The 18,947-nt window shown below is 40.1% G+C and overlaps 1 protein-coding gene across 4 annotated transcripts in view; it reads right to left on the bottom strand.

The window, feature by feature from the left end:
* Nucleotides 1-270: 270 nt before the first annotated feature.
* mn1b (meningioma 1b) overlaps nt 271-18,947 on the bottom strand; it is a 137,623-nt gene continuing 118,946 nt past the window's right edge. Inside the window, exons 2-3 of one of the 4 annotated variants that reach the window (XM_048611187.1) lie at nt 3,871-4,037; nt 271-1,032 (exon numbers count right to left, since the gene is read on the bottom strand). In XM_048611187.1, coding sequence (XP_048467144.1) covers nt 3,871-4,037 — 167 coding nt within the window. In that variant the 3' untranslated portion in view covers nt 271-1,032. Of the gene's footprint in view, nt 1,033-3,870; nt 4,038-15,205; nt 16,598-18,947 lie in introns of those variants that run through there. The other 3 variants (XM_048611188.1, XR_007264623.1, XR_007264622.1) reach the window with 3 other exon arrangements.

An 18,947-nucleotide genomic window follows, 5' to 3' on the forward strand; every position in this document is an offset into this window, starting at 1 on the left:
AATGCAGCAGCCATTTTACACATTGTCCATTAATGAGACCAGTATAAAAGCATGCATTGCACCTTCCAAATCTTTTGCCAATTCCAAATTCAATGAAAGCCCACTCTTCCTCACAATACTTCAACACTGAAATGAGTAACCAATGCGGGTACAAAGCACCAGGTATGCCAGCGTACAGCAATAAGTGAAAAGTGTTGTATTTCAGGGACCAGGGAACTTTCCTGTGTGGGACTCACATTTGAATCAAAGCAAGTTGACAGAAAGCAAAAGTGATAAAATCAATTGTTTATTTTATATCGTTTAATGGTAGTAGGAAAATTAGTTGCATTTTCATTTCCAGGCTGTGTAAGAAACAATTTAAATATTACTTTACCAGCGAGTTAATTTATGAAGTGCACTATGCACAATGAAGATTATATCAGTATTTTAATGTGTTTCTGCTGTAGGTACCTTTTAAGGGTCAGAGACAGAGCTGAGGAACCCATCATTTACAGCAGCACTGTCACCTTAATACCAGTTGATAATCCGCATCAACTAACATTGCAGGCTCCTGTTTGATGTCATCCCATGGTGGAACAAGAGTTTATGGTTTTCCACTGAAGAGGTAACACAATGACTAACAATGTTACCATGAGAAGCTATTTATTCCAGCCTTTTTGCATGATGTTGTACATTGCAGCTGTTGTAACATCAATAGTTAGAACTTCAGCCCACCTGTCCCATGTGCAAGGACAGCTGATACAGAGTGTCCTGAGGGCGTATTGAGAGTAAGGCACTCATCTATCCAATCTCCAGAGCTGCTATCTTATTTTCTATTTCATTTGCCATCAAGCTGATCTGCCAGTATCCTGTACTTTGCAGAATTGATCTGAAGGAGATGTCCTCCACTCAACAAGTTTGGCCACCTCCTGGCCGCAAAGATACTTCTTTCCACTTCCATCTGATTGTGAAAATCCTTGGTCTCCTTTGCTGCAGCGTAGGCAGTGGTTTCTTCACCAGAGAAAATTACCCTGTAGAATGTCATCAGATCTGCTGAGAAGATATTAACATCAAATAATGAATTTATGGTTTTCAAGGCTTTGTGAACTCTGAACTTTTTAAGAGGATTTGATTCAAAAATCAATTATCTATTCAAATAGGTTGACTGTAGATAGAGCATGGGAAATTGTTTTAATATATTTTAAAATGTCACTGTCTCTGGTTAAATAAATGCCAGTGTAATTGATGGAATGTTAGCTTTGTTTTGCAAATGGATTTACAAGAAGAATTTAAGATTCCTTTTTTCGCTCTCAGAATGTGGAATATCATTGTTAATCTCTATATTTCATCATTTCTAATACTTTATGGATATCTTATGGATGGAGACATTGTCATTGCATTGGTTATGCAAGTTCAAAGCCCAAATCCAACCATAGCAGTCCGAGAAATTGAACTTAATTCTCAAAAAATCAGCAATAAAATACTGACAAAGAAAATACAGGTGTCCATGAAGCTGCCACAATGTCGTAAAGTCTTGACGTTTCAACAAAGTTTTTGAGGGATTAAAACCTGCCATACTTGCCTGATCTAAATGTGACTCCAGCATCCCGTTAATGTGAGTGACTCATAACTGCCTTCCAAAGTGGTCTAACAAGGCATCTAGCTGAACACACTCTACCACTACCCTCTCCAGATAACCAGGAATGGGCAGTAAATTCTTGAATTAACAGTGGTGCCAACATTCTGAGAATGTTTTTGTCTTAATTGCTCAGCGCTGTCCAACACAGTTAAAACTGCTTAATTAAACATGTTCGCATCCTTACATACACTTGGGTACATGGATGTCCTTTTTGCCACTTGTTCACAAGCTTTTATTTAATTTCTGAAATGATAGAAGAAGGCAGCAATTACTCAAATAATGTTTGAAATATTGTTTCCCCACCAATTCAAAGGGAAATATTTGCTGTTCCTGTATCTGGGATATAGTACCTAGGTAAAATTGCAGTAGTCCCAGACTACCATAGGGCTGCTCTATCATTCTAAAGAAAGACTGTAGTGAGTTTAACCTCAGGTGAGGGAAGAACTTGAGAAGAAGAATCTTTCATTGTAATCTCAGCCAATGTGGGAATTGAACCCACACTGTTCTGTTGCTCTATCTTGCAAATCAGCCATCCAGCTAACTGAGCTAACTAACACTAAGGATCTCAACCAATACTAAAGGTCTCTGTTAGCTCAGCTAGCTAGTTTGCATTGCAGAGGAAACACCAACATTGTTGGTTCAATTCCCACATTAGATAAAGCTACCATGAAAGTCTTTTCTTTACACCTTGCCTTAGGTTAAATCACCCCTGTCATCTCTCTCTGATAAGAGAGCAGCCATGTATTCTGGTAAGACTATGGCAAATCTACATCTTATTAGATATAGACATAAACCTCAAAGTTTTCTACCTGATCTTCCATGGAAAATCACTCACTGTTATGGGGAAGATTGTTTAAACTGGTATTGGTTTGCTCTTGGTGATATTGGTGGAATAGGAGCAGCATCAAACTGTGATTTTATCCATATTATTTGGTTCCTGAGATGGGTTTAAAATGTGCACTGGGGATTGATGGCTGTTTGTAGAGTTCTTGGTGGATAGCTGTGCAATGGATAGGATGGCATCTAATAGTTGCTTTTGAATTGTTTTCTGTGTGATCACCATAAGTCAGTGATGTATACTGTTCATGAAAGCTGTAAGTGGTAGACTTATACAAATTATGAATTGCACATGGACAATCACCAATATGCTGGATGTAAATGGCTCCTTATGCAATTAAAATGGATGACTAGTTGTGTGCTGGCTACAAATGGGTGACTCGGGGACATGGATGATTGAATGTGCAATGAGCATGGATAGCTAAGTGCAATCTTCTAGCCATTAAACTTTCCTGGATGAACATTTCCTACTGAAATGTTGATCTCACTTCAGTACATTCATCCTGAGACAGGTGAATTTCATTGATTAACCTAAGTTGGCATGCAATAAGGGAAACAATCAGGAGGAGATTAGCTGTCTGATTTAATTGCTCCTCAATCTCGTTACACATCAGGCCTCAAAATCCCTAACAACAAACACAGAAATGCATAGCCATGAGAGAAGGGAATAGATGGATGTGGAACAGAGTTGGGAAAGTTCTGGAGGTAGTTCTAATGAAGTGTACCTGCTAGCATGGACTAGTTAGGCCAAAGTGACTCTTTCTGTGCTTTACTCCACCTATTTCTGTGACTCTATGGCACTATGACGTATTAAAAATGCTCATATGTGCAATTAGGGTTTATATAAGAGTGCAGATTTATAGTAAAGCAATTGATGCCTAACTTATTTCTACATTGCTTCTTACTTGTACATGTATCTATGGAACTCTCAAGGTGTAACATAAAACAAGTACAAGATATAAGCCTTAAAATTTAAGCAGTTGTTGCATAAGGTGTCACACGACAGTAAAGACAGTGCTACAGCATACTATCTCCTCTGAAGAAGAAATCTCCTTCTTACTTGTCGGCTTTTACTGTCAGGTATTATTTTTGGTACAATGCGCCTTTGAAGGCCAGTGATGTCCGTAAATTAATATTAACAAGCTCTGCCTAACCAGGGCCAAACAGTTAGACTTCTCTCACTTTTCTTTGTGATTAAACAATGTTCATTGAACCAGATATAAATTTATGATGCTCTTTAAAATTTAACAGCTAACATTGCACTTTATTTTTATTTCATACTTTACGATCGTGACACCCGATGGAATTAGGAAACAAATCCTCCTGTTGTAAGCATATGAGGTCTGTAAGTCATGCTAAAGCATAGTCAAGCAGCTGAAATAGTTCCAAAAGTGGTAGTATTTGGTAATTTATACCTATCTCTTTAGATTCTCAATCCTCAGGAAATCTGCCAATGAATATCCTTTGTCTTGGCTGCCTCCTTGAAAATCGTGTCCATGGTGCCACCAGAGCCACCTCCAGGTTCCTGACTGGGAATTCAGCCCAAGATCAGGATCCAGGCCCTGGAGCAGTCCCCCATGACCTAAAACACACAGAAGGAATGGTATTAGTCATCACCTATGGAGAGGAAGTATAAGGGAAGCATACAGTGAAGTCAGGTGGAAGGTACATGTCTTGCCTAAGAGCTACCATCATTAATTTGTCTCTTAAGTCAGGTCCACAATAGATTATAATGTGTGAATTAGTCTCATTGCACACCTTCAGGCTGAGTGTATTGAAATGTCTATTGAACTGCTCAAGGTTGGGTCTCGGAAAGTTAAGCTGTTCCACTGAGGTCCTCAGGGAGGAACCGTTGCTTGAGGACCTCAACTGTCAATACCTGAATCTGCCAGGAATTACTTTGACTGAATGGTTGCAGAGAATGCCCTGACGGTGGTGACAGATATGAGTAATTGTGAAAGAAAAACCTCTTGAATGCAGTCTCTTGCCTTGTAGCTTGAATGTTCGGAATGTGTAAAAGGGAAAACTAGAGCACCTTCATCAACAGGTCATGTGGTAACAGAAAGTGGTAATGTGGAGCTTTAGGGATGAGATGAGAAAACCATGCTTCAATAATTCCTCAAGCTGACTGAGCAAGATTTTATTCTTATTCTCATCATTCGATGCTGTTGAAGTGAATTCAATACTGTTAACTGCTTACTATTCAAAATAGAGTTACTTGTCTGTAATAAAGGAGTTGATATAAAATTAATTGTTTGAATCTCTAATATCAGAAATACACCCCTTCTATAGCATCAAAGCAATTCTAATTAAACTCAGATTTGACATTTTTTATGATAGTGACCACAAAATCTCTGCTCAGCCTCCTCAGACTCTCTGGAATCCATAAGATATTTATGAATACCTACGACTCTTCGCCAATTCAATAGAGTTCAATCAGGATCATGTCTGGAGCAACCCCGGGCAAAACTTTAAAGGAGCTGCCAACCCAGGAAAGCTACAACGCAGGACCACATTCATGTTAAACAATCTAAGTAGCTCGCTAAGGGATCCCACAACCAATGGATCAAATCAAAGCTTCGAAATCCTGCCCGAAACCAGCCATGAATGGTTGGAGGGAGATTCCACATGAATCCACATCCTCAATACAGTCCAACACAGCAGTGCAAAAGGCAAAGCTGTAGCATTTTAAACTATATGCATCAGTGAGCGTTGAGTATATGATTCACTGTAACCACCTCCTGAGGCTTTCACCATCACAGATATCAGTATTCACCAATTCAAACCTCTCCAGGTGGTAACAACAAATGTCCAAAGGCACTGGATACAGCAAACACTAAGGGACTGACAACATTCTGGCTGTAGTACCGAGGGCTTGTACTCGAGAGTTAATTAACTCATGGCCAAGTTGTTGTAGTGAAGCTATAACACTGGTACGCCTGTCCATATGTAGTAAATAAATCCAATCTAGTTAATTGGTGGCCTATAACCCTACTCTCAATCATTGGCAATGTAATGGAAGGTGTCATTGATAGTGCTCAATGTGCCATACTTATTCATTAACAACCTGCTCACTGATACTGAGTTTGGGGGCGCATGATTCCAGTCGTCATATCAGTCTTTGTACAAAAGAGCTGAAATCCTGAAGAGAAGTGATGGTTACTGCCCGTGACATCTTTTGACTTAGCATGGCATCAAAATGTCCCAGCAGGACTTAAGTCAATGGGAATCGGGGGGGAGAATACACTCCACTTGTTGAAGTCATATCAACCATAAAGGAAGGTGATAGTGATTGCTGGAGATTAGTCATCCCTGCCCCAGGACATCTCTACAAGAGTTCCTCAGCATATTGTGCCAAGCAAAACCATCTTCAGCTGCTTTATCAACAACCGTTCTCTTCATTAAAAAGTCAGAACTGGGGATGTCAGCTGATGATTATGTAAAGAAAAGGGAGTTATACCTGTAAGATAGCTACGGAGTTGTGCAAAAATTGGAACTGGTATCTATGTCTACAGGGTTGCAAGTAAAACACCCTCTCTTAACAACTCGTGTTCCAATGGCCTGGGATTCCTTGAGGCAGCCTCTGTGGCATATTCCGACCCAGGATTCCAGCGGCCTGGCATGGTGGTCTGCTTCAGTGGCAGCTTCGGTGACAAGGTGGGTCCTTGAGGCAGCTTCTGCGGCATCTTCAGAGCCATGGTGGTCCGGCCTGGGATTCCAACAGCCTGAGATTCAACGGCTTCAATGTCAGCTTTTTGCAGCAGTGAAGAACGTACTTCCTGTCTTTTCCTCGAACTTGGGAACCCATGAGCCATAAAGTGAACAAAGATGGACTTTGTCTTAATTTTTTATATATAATTTCTGTTATTGATATAGGCCCTGGAGTAGGGTGACTTAAACACTTTTCACTGTATTTTTTTGTAGAAGTACAAGTGACAATAAATTACTATCCAATTCTATATAGCTATGTTTAATCCAGCTGTAGCAATTCACTCACGAGACTGCTGTAAATCTCATATTATTACCTGTTGGCAACAGTGACCAGACCCACTGGAGGTAGAAAGTAAAAGCCTGAAGTGAAGCCCAGTGGCAGCAAAACCACAAAGACAGCCCAGTGATGGACACCACAGGGACAGCCCAGTGATGGACACCACATGGACAGCCCAGTGATGGACACCACAATAACAGCCCAGTGATGGACACCACAGGGACAGCCCAGAGATGGACACCACAGGGACAGCCCAGTGATGGGCACCACAATAACAGCCCAGTGATGGACACCACAGGAACAGCCCAGTGATGGACACCACAGGGACAGCCCAGAGATGGACACCACAGGGACAGCCCAGTGATGGGCACCACAGGGACAGCCCAGTGATGGACACCACAGGGACAGCCCAGAGATGGGCACCACAGGGACAGCCCAGTGATGGACACCACAGGGACAGCCCAGAGATGGGCACCACAGGGACAGCCCAGAGATGGACGCCATAAGGACAGCCCAGAGATGGACACCACAAGGACAGCCCAGTGATGGACACTATAATGCCAGTCCAGTGACAGGCACTATAATGCCAGTCCAGTGACGGGCACTACAACACCAGCTCAGCAATCCAAGCCCAGGGGTCAGGAATATATCGGAGTAAGGTTCAGTGGTGGTAGGTGCTGGCTAGTGACAAAATTTGAAGCTTAATGATATATTAAACTATGGTATGAGAAAGTAAAAAACTGAAGAATGGTGGGAGAAGGGTCACAATACAGTATGCAGTTAGCAACAAGAAAAAATCAATTGTTCACAGTAAGTAATATATTTAGCAAAATGAAACTACTTACAGAGATGGAGAATGGATGAGCACTCAGAAAAGACACCAAAAGTAAGCATGCAAAGGAACAGGGGAAAGTCCAAGTCATAAAGCAATTGCACTGGTTAGAATCCAACACAGCCAGTTGTGTAGGGTCACAAATGCAAAAAGAGAGACTAGAGTAAGGTTGCATCGGTAGACTAGAAAACTGATCAGAGGACACAGCAGTCTGTATGACTCCCAGGACGAGGGAGTGCAGATTAGTCATTTAATAGTACAGAACTCAAGTATTGCTTTAAAAAGATACATTTTGTCAAATCTTTTCACAGTTTTTCACCAGGACAATTCACAAGGAGCGCCAATGTAAAGGGAATCATTATTCATATTGTATGAAAGGAAAGTGTAGATTAGTTGATAATTGAGCTTTGATCGGTAATGGCATTCCCTTGGAGATGCATCAGTTAGCTGATGATTGATAGTTAACTGCCAAGCATTGTTTAAATTTGAAACCAGGCAGGTTGTCTCTGATTAATCAAGGCATTGTCATGAAACAGGCACATTGTATGTACATATATATAGTTTTCTGTATGGAGATGCACCACACTGTAAGCCCAGCTGTGAATTTTATATTGGATATCAATGTAAGTTGTCACATACTCAGGATTATTTAAGGAAAGTAATTCAATTGCAGGAAACATCAAATGTCGGACACTCTGTTTTGAGATTCGCAAACTCTGGTGGTTTGTTATGAGCAATACCCTGTCTGTTGCAAACAGCCAAAGGAATATGCCATTTGATGTAATTCACCAGTCTTTAGAATAGATGGCCTACATACCAACAGTCATGCCAGCACTGAAATGCATTTACCATATTCTTCATTTCTGTCATAGGCAACATGCCCTTTTGGCTTGAAGACAGTGTCTTGCTAATGCGAAACCTTTCATGTTGGTGCTGCATAGCAGCAGTGTGAACAGCTAGATCCACCTGTTGCTCAAACCTTTGAAATACCTTAGTTTTTCAGAATATAATTGCAGCGAAGGAACCAGTATATGGATCATTCATTTAATTAAATCTGAAACTTCAGATAGTTCTGTACTTTTGGATTAGGGTGACACCTTTCTGAAAATCCAGTTGCCTCTTCTTGCGGAAGATAAAGAATCAGCCCTTTCTTGAGGAAGATAAAGAAGAAGCTAAGTTGTCTACCTATCACACAAAACCTGTCCAAGAAATACAGCAACGGCAATTGTAGTCATAGTTAGCTGAAGAAGTTCTTCCTGAATGGATGGCCAGATCTCTACAGGAAAGCAAGAAGGCAACCTTGCATTAGTTCAATCGCAAATTCAAGCAAGTGAAATTTTGACAGCCATTAAAGCGATCATAGAGTCTGAGATATCCAATATTGTGCAGCTGGATAGAGTTTTCAAAAGACACAAGACAGAAGTCTCAGAGCTTCAAAACAACTTGAAGACCAGTGAAGATCTGGTCAGGGTGGACATTGCCACACCCACAAAGGCAGAAGTCGATTGTATGCAACCAATCATTTCAATTGTGCACATTAGACATTCATGTCTAATGACTTGACATGTTTAGAGAAAAAAATTAAATACTCAGCAAAGGAGATATAAAGAAGAAGGGTCTAGGCCCGAAACGTCAGCCTTCCTGCTCCTCTGATGCTGCTTGGCCTGCCGTGTTCATTCAGCTCGACAACTTGTTATCTCAGATTCTCCAGCATCTGCAGTTCCTACTATCTCTGGCACAGCAATCAGCACTGCTGCCTGACAGCACCAGCGACTTGGGGTCAATTCCACCCTCGGGCGACTGTCTGTGTGGAGTTTACACATTCTCCTTATGTCTGCGTGAGTTTCCTCCGGGTGCTCCGGTTTCCTCCCACAGTCCAAAGATATGCAGATTAGGTGGATTGGCCATGCTAAATTGCCCATAGTGTCTAGCAAACGGGGTGGGTCTGGGTGGGACGCTGTTCAGAGGGTTGGTGTGAACTCGATGGGCTGAATAGCCTGCTTCCACACTGTAGTGATTCTATGATGATTCACACTTAACTTCATGAAATCTCCTATAGTGCTTCACAGGTGTATTAAAAGCAAAGTGTGACACTGAGCCAAAAAAAGAGAATTAGATCAGATATCAAATTGCTTGGTCATAGAGATAGGTTAAAGGAATCTCTTAAAGAACAAATAGTGATGATGCTGAGACAAGGACCGAAAAAATTCCCGAAGAAAAGCTAAGCCAAAGAGGGAAATATGAAACAGAATAAAGGACCTCAAACACACAGGGCATACACATTACCGCAGAGCTTCATCCCCTCACAATGAAAGTATACTATCTGACCATTTTTATTTGCTGTAAAATATATTATTCTGTTTCATATTTCCCTCTTCGGTTTAGCTTTTCTTTGGGACATTTTTTCAGTATTGATAATCTACTTGATGTAAGTTCATTTTGACTTTGAACAGGAACTAAACTATTTTCTTTGGTTTAGGTGAGTTAAGGTGTTACCCTTTTGCACATGCATTAATAATTTTCTACAATTCATATACAAAAATCTATTTGCTGATTTCCAATTTAATATTCCATTCATTAAGTTTTGGAATGTCAGGTAATTTCACTCAACTTCTCCAAATGTCAATCAACTGAACTCTTGGAGGATAATATCAAGCTTATTTGTGTGGATTCACAGAATCTTCATCATTATACTCATCCAATGCAATGAGGAATCACAAAGTTACCAGATTACAATACTGAGAAGAGAGCATTATTCATCAAACTTCAACCCATAACAACCCCACTGACTTACATGTAATCCAAGGACTAAAGATTTAGTATTGAATTTGCTGGAGTGGAGCGTCTCATGGCATGCACATTAGTTAGATCTTTTACCTCACCTTTCAACTTGAAAATGACATTTTTGACACAAATTACTGGAAGTACAAACTAATACTGGACATTTATAACCTTGGTGAGCGATGGGACTGATAGTAAATTCACTTAGTGAAATTTAAGGAAGGAGAATAAAATGAAGGAGAAGGAAACTGGGTGGACTAGATGCAAATCCTGTATAAAATGAGAAATAGAGTGAAAACAAAAGACAAAGCAGCCATCAAAAAAGTTTTAGAATTTTAAATTTTAAATATCTCTGGGAACAAGTTCCTACCAGCAGCTTTCAATGTTTCCCTTACTGATTGTGAGGGGTTGAGTGTGTCATGATGATATAAAAACACATATATTGTGTTTTGAATCCCATCATCCAATTTAGTGCAGGACTTTCATGGACTGAAACAGTTTTAAAAAGAGACCAAAGCACTGACCTAAAAATAACAAGATCACCTGACCAACACAGTTTGCCTAACTTTCATGAAACCTGATGTGAATTAGATCAAAGATAGTCTAAGTTGAAATTAATGGTTTACTCAAGAGCAATGAAACTAGTCAGCAAGGCCATATTGAGAAGCATGAAAGGGTCCTCGTCTCCTACTTTATTTGGACCATTATACATCCTGAAAACATAACTTTACCAGACACAGGATGTACATGAGCTGCTATTTCAAGGACCCTTGTTTTTTGTCACCCAGAGGAGATGGAATCCAGAATCCAGAACACACAGGCTGAAAAGGCCATTTCTCACAAGAAAGAAAAGCATCTAGTGACAACACCGTTTGGAAGAAAATCAGGGAAGCTGAAAACTTAAAAATAACTGCAATATTCATTGCTACTAATGGCCCAAGAAACCAAATAACCATCTATGGTGTCAGGTTAAAATCTCACAGCTCAGGAACATCCAAAAATCTCTAAACTCTGTGTTAATTTTCTTTGTGTTTGACACTATTTCCTTTCAACTTTGTGCCCAGATGTGTATGTATGTGTGGATCCTTGTGACTAAATGAAAGCTGTACACATGGTGTATTACTTTTCTCAGAATATAAGAGATAACAAATTTATCCTTTCTTTAATTCAAGAAAACCTTGTGATTGATTCCTTCGTACTTATTGGAAAAAGTAGACCAACTACATTTAGAATTGAGAAGAGTGTCTACATGCTAAAAATAACTTGAACCTTTGTTGGGATTTGAGAATTTGCAAAGACGAAAGCGAGTTCCTTGTTTCTCATTTAATCATAACAAGCAGTAACAAGTTGACTACTGGAGACCAGTAATGGATTCTAGGGATCGAGGTTCAAATCCCGCAATGGCAGATAGTGGGATTTGAACTAAATTTTTATTTAAATCTGGAATTATGGGTCTAATTATGATCATTAAAACCATTGTGAGAAAATTTGTCTGGTTCATTAATAGTCTTTGGGGAAGGAAACTTCTGTCCTTACCTGGTCTGGCCTACATGTGACTCCAGACCCATAGCAACGCGGTTGACTCTTAACAGTCCTCTGGGCAATTAAGGATTGGCAATAAATGCTGGCCAATGACACTTCATATCCCATAAATGATTTTAAAAAAAGATTTTTTTTAAATTCTCTTTTGGGACATGGGCATTGCTAGCTGGGCCTGTATTTGTTGCCTATCCCTAGTTACCTCTGGAAGGTGGCAATGAGCAGCCTTCTTGAATCATTATAGTCCATGTGCTGCAGGTAGACCCATAATGCCCTTAGGGAGGGAATTCCAGTATTTTGACCCAGTGACAGTGAAAGAACGATGATATATTTCCAAGTCAGGGTGGTAAGTGGCTTGAGGAGGAACTTGCAAGTGATGGTGTTCCTATGTATCTGCTGCTTTTGTCCTGGATGGAAGTGGTCATGGGTTAGGATGGTGCTGTCTAAGGATCTTTGGTGAATTTTTGTAGTGCATCTTGTAGTTGGTATACGTTGCTGCTACTGAGCGTCAGTGGTGGAGGGAGTGGATTGTGGATGTGGTGCCAATCAAGCGGGCTGCTTCGTCCTGGATGGTGTCAAGCTTCTTGAATATTGTTGGAGCTGCATTCATCCAAGCAAATTTTCTTCATTTATTCATGGGATGAGGGCATCGCTGGCTAGGCAGCATTTATTGCCCATCCCTAATTGCCCAGAAGGCAATTAAGTGTCAGCCACATTGGTGTGGGTCTGGAATCACATGTAGGCCAGACCAGGTAAGGATGGCAGTCTCCTTCCCTAAAGGACATTAGTGAACGAGATGGGTTTTTCCAACAATTGACAATGGGTTCACAGTCATCATTAGATTCTTAATTCCAGATATTTATTGAATTCAAATTTCACCATCTGCCAAGGCGGGCTTCAAACCTGGGTCCCCAGAACATTATCTGGGTCTCTGGATTAACAGTCCAGTAATAATACCACTAGGCTATCGCCTCCCTGATGGGGAGTATTCCAGCACAGTCATGACTTGTGCGTTGTAGATGATTGACAGAATTTGGGGAGTCAGAAAGTGAGTTACTCACTGTAGTATTCCTAGCCACTGATTTGCTGTTGGCTGCTGTGTTTATGTGGTGAGTCCAGTTGATTTTCTGATCAATGGTAACCCCATGATGTTGGTATTGGGGCAGTCAGTGATGGTAACACCATTGAATGGCAAGAGGCAGTGATTATACTGTCTTTTATTGGAGAAGGTCATTGTCTGGCATTTGTGTGGTACAAATGTTACTTGCCATTTGTCAGCCCAAGCCTGGATATTGTAAAAATCTTGTTGCGTTTAAACATGGACTGCTTCAGTGTCTGAGGAGTTGCGAATGGTGCTGAACATTGTGCGATCATCAGTGAACATCCCCACTTCTGACCTTATGACGGGGGGATGGTCATTGATGAAGCAGCTGAAGATGGTCGGGTCTAGGGCACTACCCTGAGGAACTCCTGCAGAGATGCCCTGGAGCTGAGATGACTGACATCCAACAACCACAACCATCTTCCTATATGTCAGGCCTAACCGCAACCAGTGTTTGCACCCAACACCCATTGATTACAATTTTTCTAGGGCTCCTTAATGCCACAATTGGTCAAATGAGACTTTGATATCAAGGGCTGTCATTCTGTCCTCACCTCTGGAATTCAGCTCTTTTGTCCATGTTTGAACCAAAGCTGTAATGAGGTCAGGAGCTGAGCGGCCCTGACTGAACCCAAACTGGGCAACACTAGTCAGGTTATTGCTGAGCAGGTACTGCTTGATAGCACTGTTGATGGCACCTTCCATCACTTTACTGATGATTGAGAGTTGGCAAATGGGGCAGTAATTGGACAAGCTGGATTCGTCCTGCTTTTTGTGTGCAGAACATACCTTGGGCAATTTTGCACACTGTCGGTTAGATGCTAGTGTTGCAACTGTACTGGAACAGCCTGGCTAGGGGAGTGACAAGTTCTGGAACACAAGACTTCAGTACTATTGCTGGAATGTTGTCCTGAAAAAGTGCCCTTTTTACATTGCCAATTACCAGCCCTAATTTTCTGCAGAATGTTTCATTTATTTTAACAATACAAATGTAGTAAATCCACACGGAAGCTGATAGCAAGCTTTTGTTTCCAACAGGCTTATGATGCAAAGCATCTGGGATTTGTGCAAACTCACAATTCACAGATAATTCTCCACCACCACCAAGTACTATGAAATTTACACACTAGTGACAATGAACCTCATTAAACTCATTGCTTCCTTCTCAGTAACTTCTGGACCAAAGTTCAGGTGATGTTTAAATATTTAGAACTGTATCAGTACTAATCTCCACATACTAGATAGAGGGTCAGTGAATAATTGCTCAAATTGTAAGTTTGCTAAATATTCAGTGGCATTGCTGGAGAAATCTTTTGAGATAACTTTTTATTAGAAAATACAAATTGATTTCCCATGGCATTCCAGACAGTGGCGAAGACCAAGAAGGATATTCCCTTGAACAGGTAATGGGCTATTATTGGAGCAAGGAAGGGAAGGAAAGGAAGGGATTGGACAGACAAGAGGTGATAGAAAAAGCTGGAGAAAGAGGAAAATTAAGGGAGTAAAGTGGAGGGACTGAGGTCAGTCAAATTCAGTCAATGGGGTTTGGGGGAGAAGGGTGTTGAGGTATAGGAGGCCAATCAGAAGTGGTCAAGACAGGAGTCCTGAGGAAAGGGAATCCAGGTCATCGAGAAATGGGAGCATCAAGCCCTAAATATCCAACTTTTAAGAGATCAAGCTGAGTGCCGAGGTGAGGAAATTAGGGTCAGTCAAGAAGTTATTGAGCCACACCAACAGAGCATGGAGTCACTGAGGAAGGAGCATTCAGGTTAGCAGAAAAGGATAGCAAGACAGGGGAAAGCCGAGATTTGAGGAAACTGTTACTATGGAAAGGTGAATCTAGGTCAATGGGGATGGTTGAGGCAGAATATTGGAAAGCTAGCCAGGAAGGGAGGGGGATGTCTGAAATTAATGGGAAGTCAAGCCAGCAGAAGGTGGCTAATGGGATGCATAAAATGGGAAGCCGATCTCAATAGCTTAAATAGATACATGGTCTAAAGTATAGAAAGCAAGAACACTCCCTTCTGTGGACTTCAGCAGTGGCTTTTCTAAGAGTCAAATGAGGAGCCAGGTCTGGGATCAGGAGCCAATGCATGTGCTAGCTATTGGTATGCTGAAGGCTCCAGTGTTTGAATTAACCAGATGGTCCTGGTCATTGTTCACCATTACATTAAATTCTCACGCAATGAAAGATGTCAAGAACAAAATAAACGCAGCTTTTTAAATGCCACAGAACATCATAAGCAGATGGTTGGTCCCAAGTATTGCTCATTTATAATACAGCTCACCACACACATTCTATCTGAGTCCAAGTTTAAGATGGTGTTCACAGTTTGGAAGTAGCAGATCACAGCTGATTCACAAAACAGGTGGTTTGCTTGCCATGTATCAGCACAAGTGGAGTGTCCAAAATGACAGTACCAATGGTGTTAGCATACAATCAAACAGGCAGCTTTATTTTAAGGGAATTAGAGAGCAGCAATTAAAAGAAAAAGCGACAACTTGCATTTTGGGTTTCTACTTCTCTTTTATATATATATAAAAAAATCACAGCTTATAAAGTTATAGTCAACAAGGAATCTCAAAATACAATGCCTTTTCGAATATTTGGGTAGTACAGAGAGAACAGAATTCAGGCACATAACATGAAGTGATATTCCACGTCATTTAAGTCACTTAATTGTATCTTGTAACAGCACCTCCTACAGGGATACTACCTGGCATTTTGAAACCCCTCACAACTTTAAAATATATAGTCACATATTACATTGTCAAAGAGGAAACTTACGATATATTCTCCTCTCAAAAAGTGGAATTACTACATCATATTTGGTAGTACAGAACTTGAATATCACTGAAAGGAGAGACATATTGCAAAGCTTTTTTTTGTCTTGCACTCATTAAATTTGCAGTGATCGTTTGAAATTTGGCATTCTTGCATTTGTCCTGATGAGTGCAAGATGAAAATCTTCTACAACATGCTCCTCTTTTCAATAATATCTCATGTTTAGTGCTAAAGAACCATTTTTGTTAATTGACCATGTTAGCTTTCTGGGAAGGGTCACACTGCAATTACTGCCAAATTGTTGTTTATATTAACATGTTAAAAAAGACATTCCAACAACACAATTTTGAACTTTAATGATATTACAGATGTACAAATGTATACTTCTCTATTAGAAACTTGTGAAACCAACTCAGTAAATGAGTTTGGAAGAAGAGCCAAATTAGACTCAAAATGTCAAGTGTTTCTCTCTCTCCACAGATGCTGCCAGACCTGCTGAGTTCCTCCAGCATTTTCTGTTTTTGTTTCAGATCTCCAGCATCCATAGTACTTTGTTTTTATTCAGTAGACACCAAAGATTCAACTGCCTTCCCCTTTAGTTCACTAATCTTCTTTCTATCTCCTCTTCCGAATATGTTGACTTCTGCTGGGATAGATTCCACATACGTCAATGGCTCTCCAGGGTTTCACTGAAGAGTCCATCCTGTACATGTAAGCTTAGACAGAGAGTGTTGGTAGGCTTTCTAACTGCATGGTAGGCAATACTGCAGTTGAGCCCAATCACTTATTAACTATATTCATACCTGCCCAGCTCCCAGCTGAGAACACTCACATAATGGTCAGAAGCAAAACAAGTTGCCTTCTGTAATTCTTAGCAGTGATATTTGTACAGCAACTTACATATAACAAAACATCCTGAGGCACTTTACAGAACCAGCAAAGAACACACTGAAGTAAGTAGGAAAGAAAGCACAAAGACAAAAGCTTCAAGGCTGTTTTGTTTTGAAGGTCAAATAATTCCACCTTCCCACTGCGACCTCTTCCCTTTGTACACGAGTAAGTGGGACAAATGATTGCGTGGGGCAGAAAATTTTCTTGCTTTCCAACCTGCGAATCTTCAAGGGAAGAGCCATTCCATTAGGTAAAGATTGAGAAACACAAAGAGATTTTAACATCACGTAAGAAAACACAATCATTGTTAACAACAATCAAATTATCCATTTAATTCACCTGAGATGGAAACCACTTTGGTCTCAACAGCACAAAAGCATGGATATTATTACACAGACTGGAAATGTAACAAAAAGGCATAAATTTTTTGTCTGTTAAATATGTGTTTTTTTTTGGCTAACACTTAATTACAAAATGATTAAAATTTAACATATATTAATTTTATTTGTTCCAGAAAGACCAATCCATATTATCAGAGTTTTCAGAAACTAGACGGCAGCTTATAACACGGTACTATTTTTAAAAATCTGACACACAACCCTATAAACACTTAACCTTTTATCATCAGTTGATTAATTCACTTTAGTTCTAGTGATTGATTAGAAAATATAGAAAATCAACCTATTCAGAGATGTTACTACATACCTCTGGAACAAGTGAGACTTGAACCCAGGTGTTCTGGCTCAGAGATAAACAAAATGACCACTGTGCCACAACAACCCTTCACTGGTTGATTAAACATGATAGTTTCCTTGGTATATTCTGGTCTGGTGAATTGGCTTGCAGATTGATCTGGATTATTCGGTTACTGTTGTTTTGGTTAATTACTGTCATTAGATAGCCAATTGGTTCTGATCGGGTTGGTTATTCTATGGCTGAGTGGTGGTTTAATCTAATAGGATTGTTTGGTTAATTGCTTGTCGTTTGCCTAGGTGCTATTTTGTGGGTTGGGTGGGTAGTTGTCATTAAATTGGTTTGTTTAATTTAACACATTAATGTTGCTGTGTTTAGTTGGTTGAAGAGTTGATTGCTCATGCATTGTGGAGTTGGTTGGTTGTGACATGGTTGGGTTCGTTAGACGTGACTTCACCATTGCTCAGTTGGATGTGACTTGTTCTGCTAACAATGTTAAACTTGCATTTCTGTTATGCAGGCAATTAAAACTGCATCTCTCCCCATTTAGCTGACATGATTTATTTCTTTTTCTGCTTTAAAAAAAATCATGTATCAATTAGATTTACATCTCTTTACACAAACTTGAGTTCTCATAAATATTTACAAGGTATTAAAAAACTGGAAATTCCATCAGAGTACATTTTTGATGATACTTAGAGACAAAAAATGGTTGTTCATTTGTATTCTTGTTTTCTGATTCAGGATACCGTGACAACATTTTTTTGTGAATGCATTGTAAACTGCCTGCATGATTTGGAGCAGCTAAAAGTAAAAGTAGGTGAGAGGCTAAAGATTCTGAGACTAACCCTTAATACCACTCTGGTAATGTATTTAACTCCATGCAGCAGCTTTTCAGGTTACTTTTTTTTTGTAAAGAATTATATCAACTATAAATAAAGAGCTACTTGGTGCAAAATTTGATCTGTTGACCTCAGTATAAAAATGAGTGAATATTAAAATTAATGGGTCAAAGGCTCTGCCAGAAATGCAAATCAAGGAATTTCATATAAATGGGCAACATGCTACTGCAGAGCATGACTTCACTACAACTGTCCTATTAACAATTGAGACCTAGCAATGTTTCTTAGGTTTTATAAGTCAACTTCATGTGTCCTGAAGAGTCAGCATTGACCATCAATGCAGATGCACCCAGTGAGGAAATTCTGCTGAGAATTTCAAACTTTTCGACTAAGTGGGCCACAAGGACACTCACCCAAAGCCAGACAGGTCCTTTTTATCACCTGCCTGCTGGGCTCCGCAAATATTGCAACCAGGTGCAATATTTACAAGAACACCTGAACCAGGCCAACTGAGCGCATGGTTAAGTCAGTGCCAGAACAGGTCCTAAGGGGTAAAATTACAACTATGTCTTTTTTTCCTTGATAGGAATGCCATTCCAAGACCCACAGGAAATTGCAGAGTCTGCCTGGCATTGTCTCATGCCGACTTCTATTCTGATCACCCAGACAGCCTGGCAGCTGATCCTGCAGGTTTAGAACTCTGTAGTCAGCATCAGACAATGTGAGCTCCGGTCACTTCTGGAACAGCTGGAAATCCCACCTGGCATCATTTAAATGAATTAAAATACCCTGGACTTCTTCATCTCAGAACAGTTGTGTTTTGAACCAGCACCAAAAGTGGAATCTCACTACCAGTTAAAATTGGGATCGGGGGAGACACAAACATAAGCCCTCATGTGTGCATATGATTCTTCAAGAGCTCCATCAGTGTTGTTCTGAAGAAAGAAAATATTTTGGAACAGGAACTTCAGGATTTATATTATTCTAGAAGGAACAGTCTGAACTAAATACCAAAAATGAAATAAAAAATAAAGGCCAA

This window comes from Rhincodon typus, chromosome 24 (genome assembly GCF_021869965.1).
Source record: "Rhincodon typus isolate 14 chromosome 24, sRhiTyp1.1, whole genome shotgun sequence".
Taxonomy (NCBI): Eukaryota; Metazoa; Chordata; class Chondrichthyes; order Orectolobiformes; family Rhincodontidae; genus Rhincodon; species Rhincodon typus.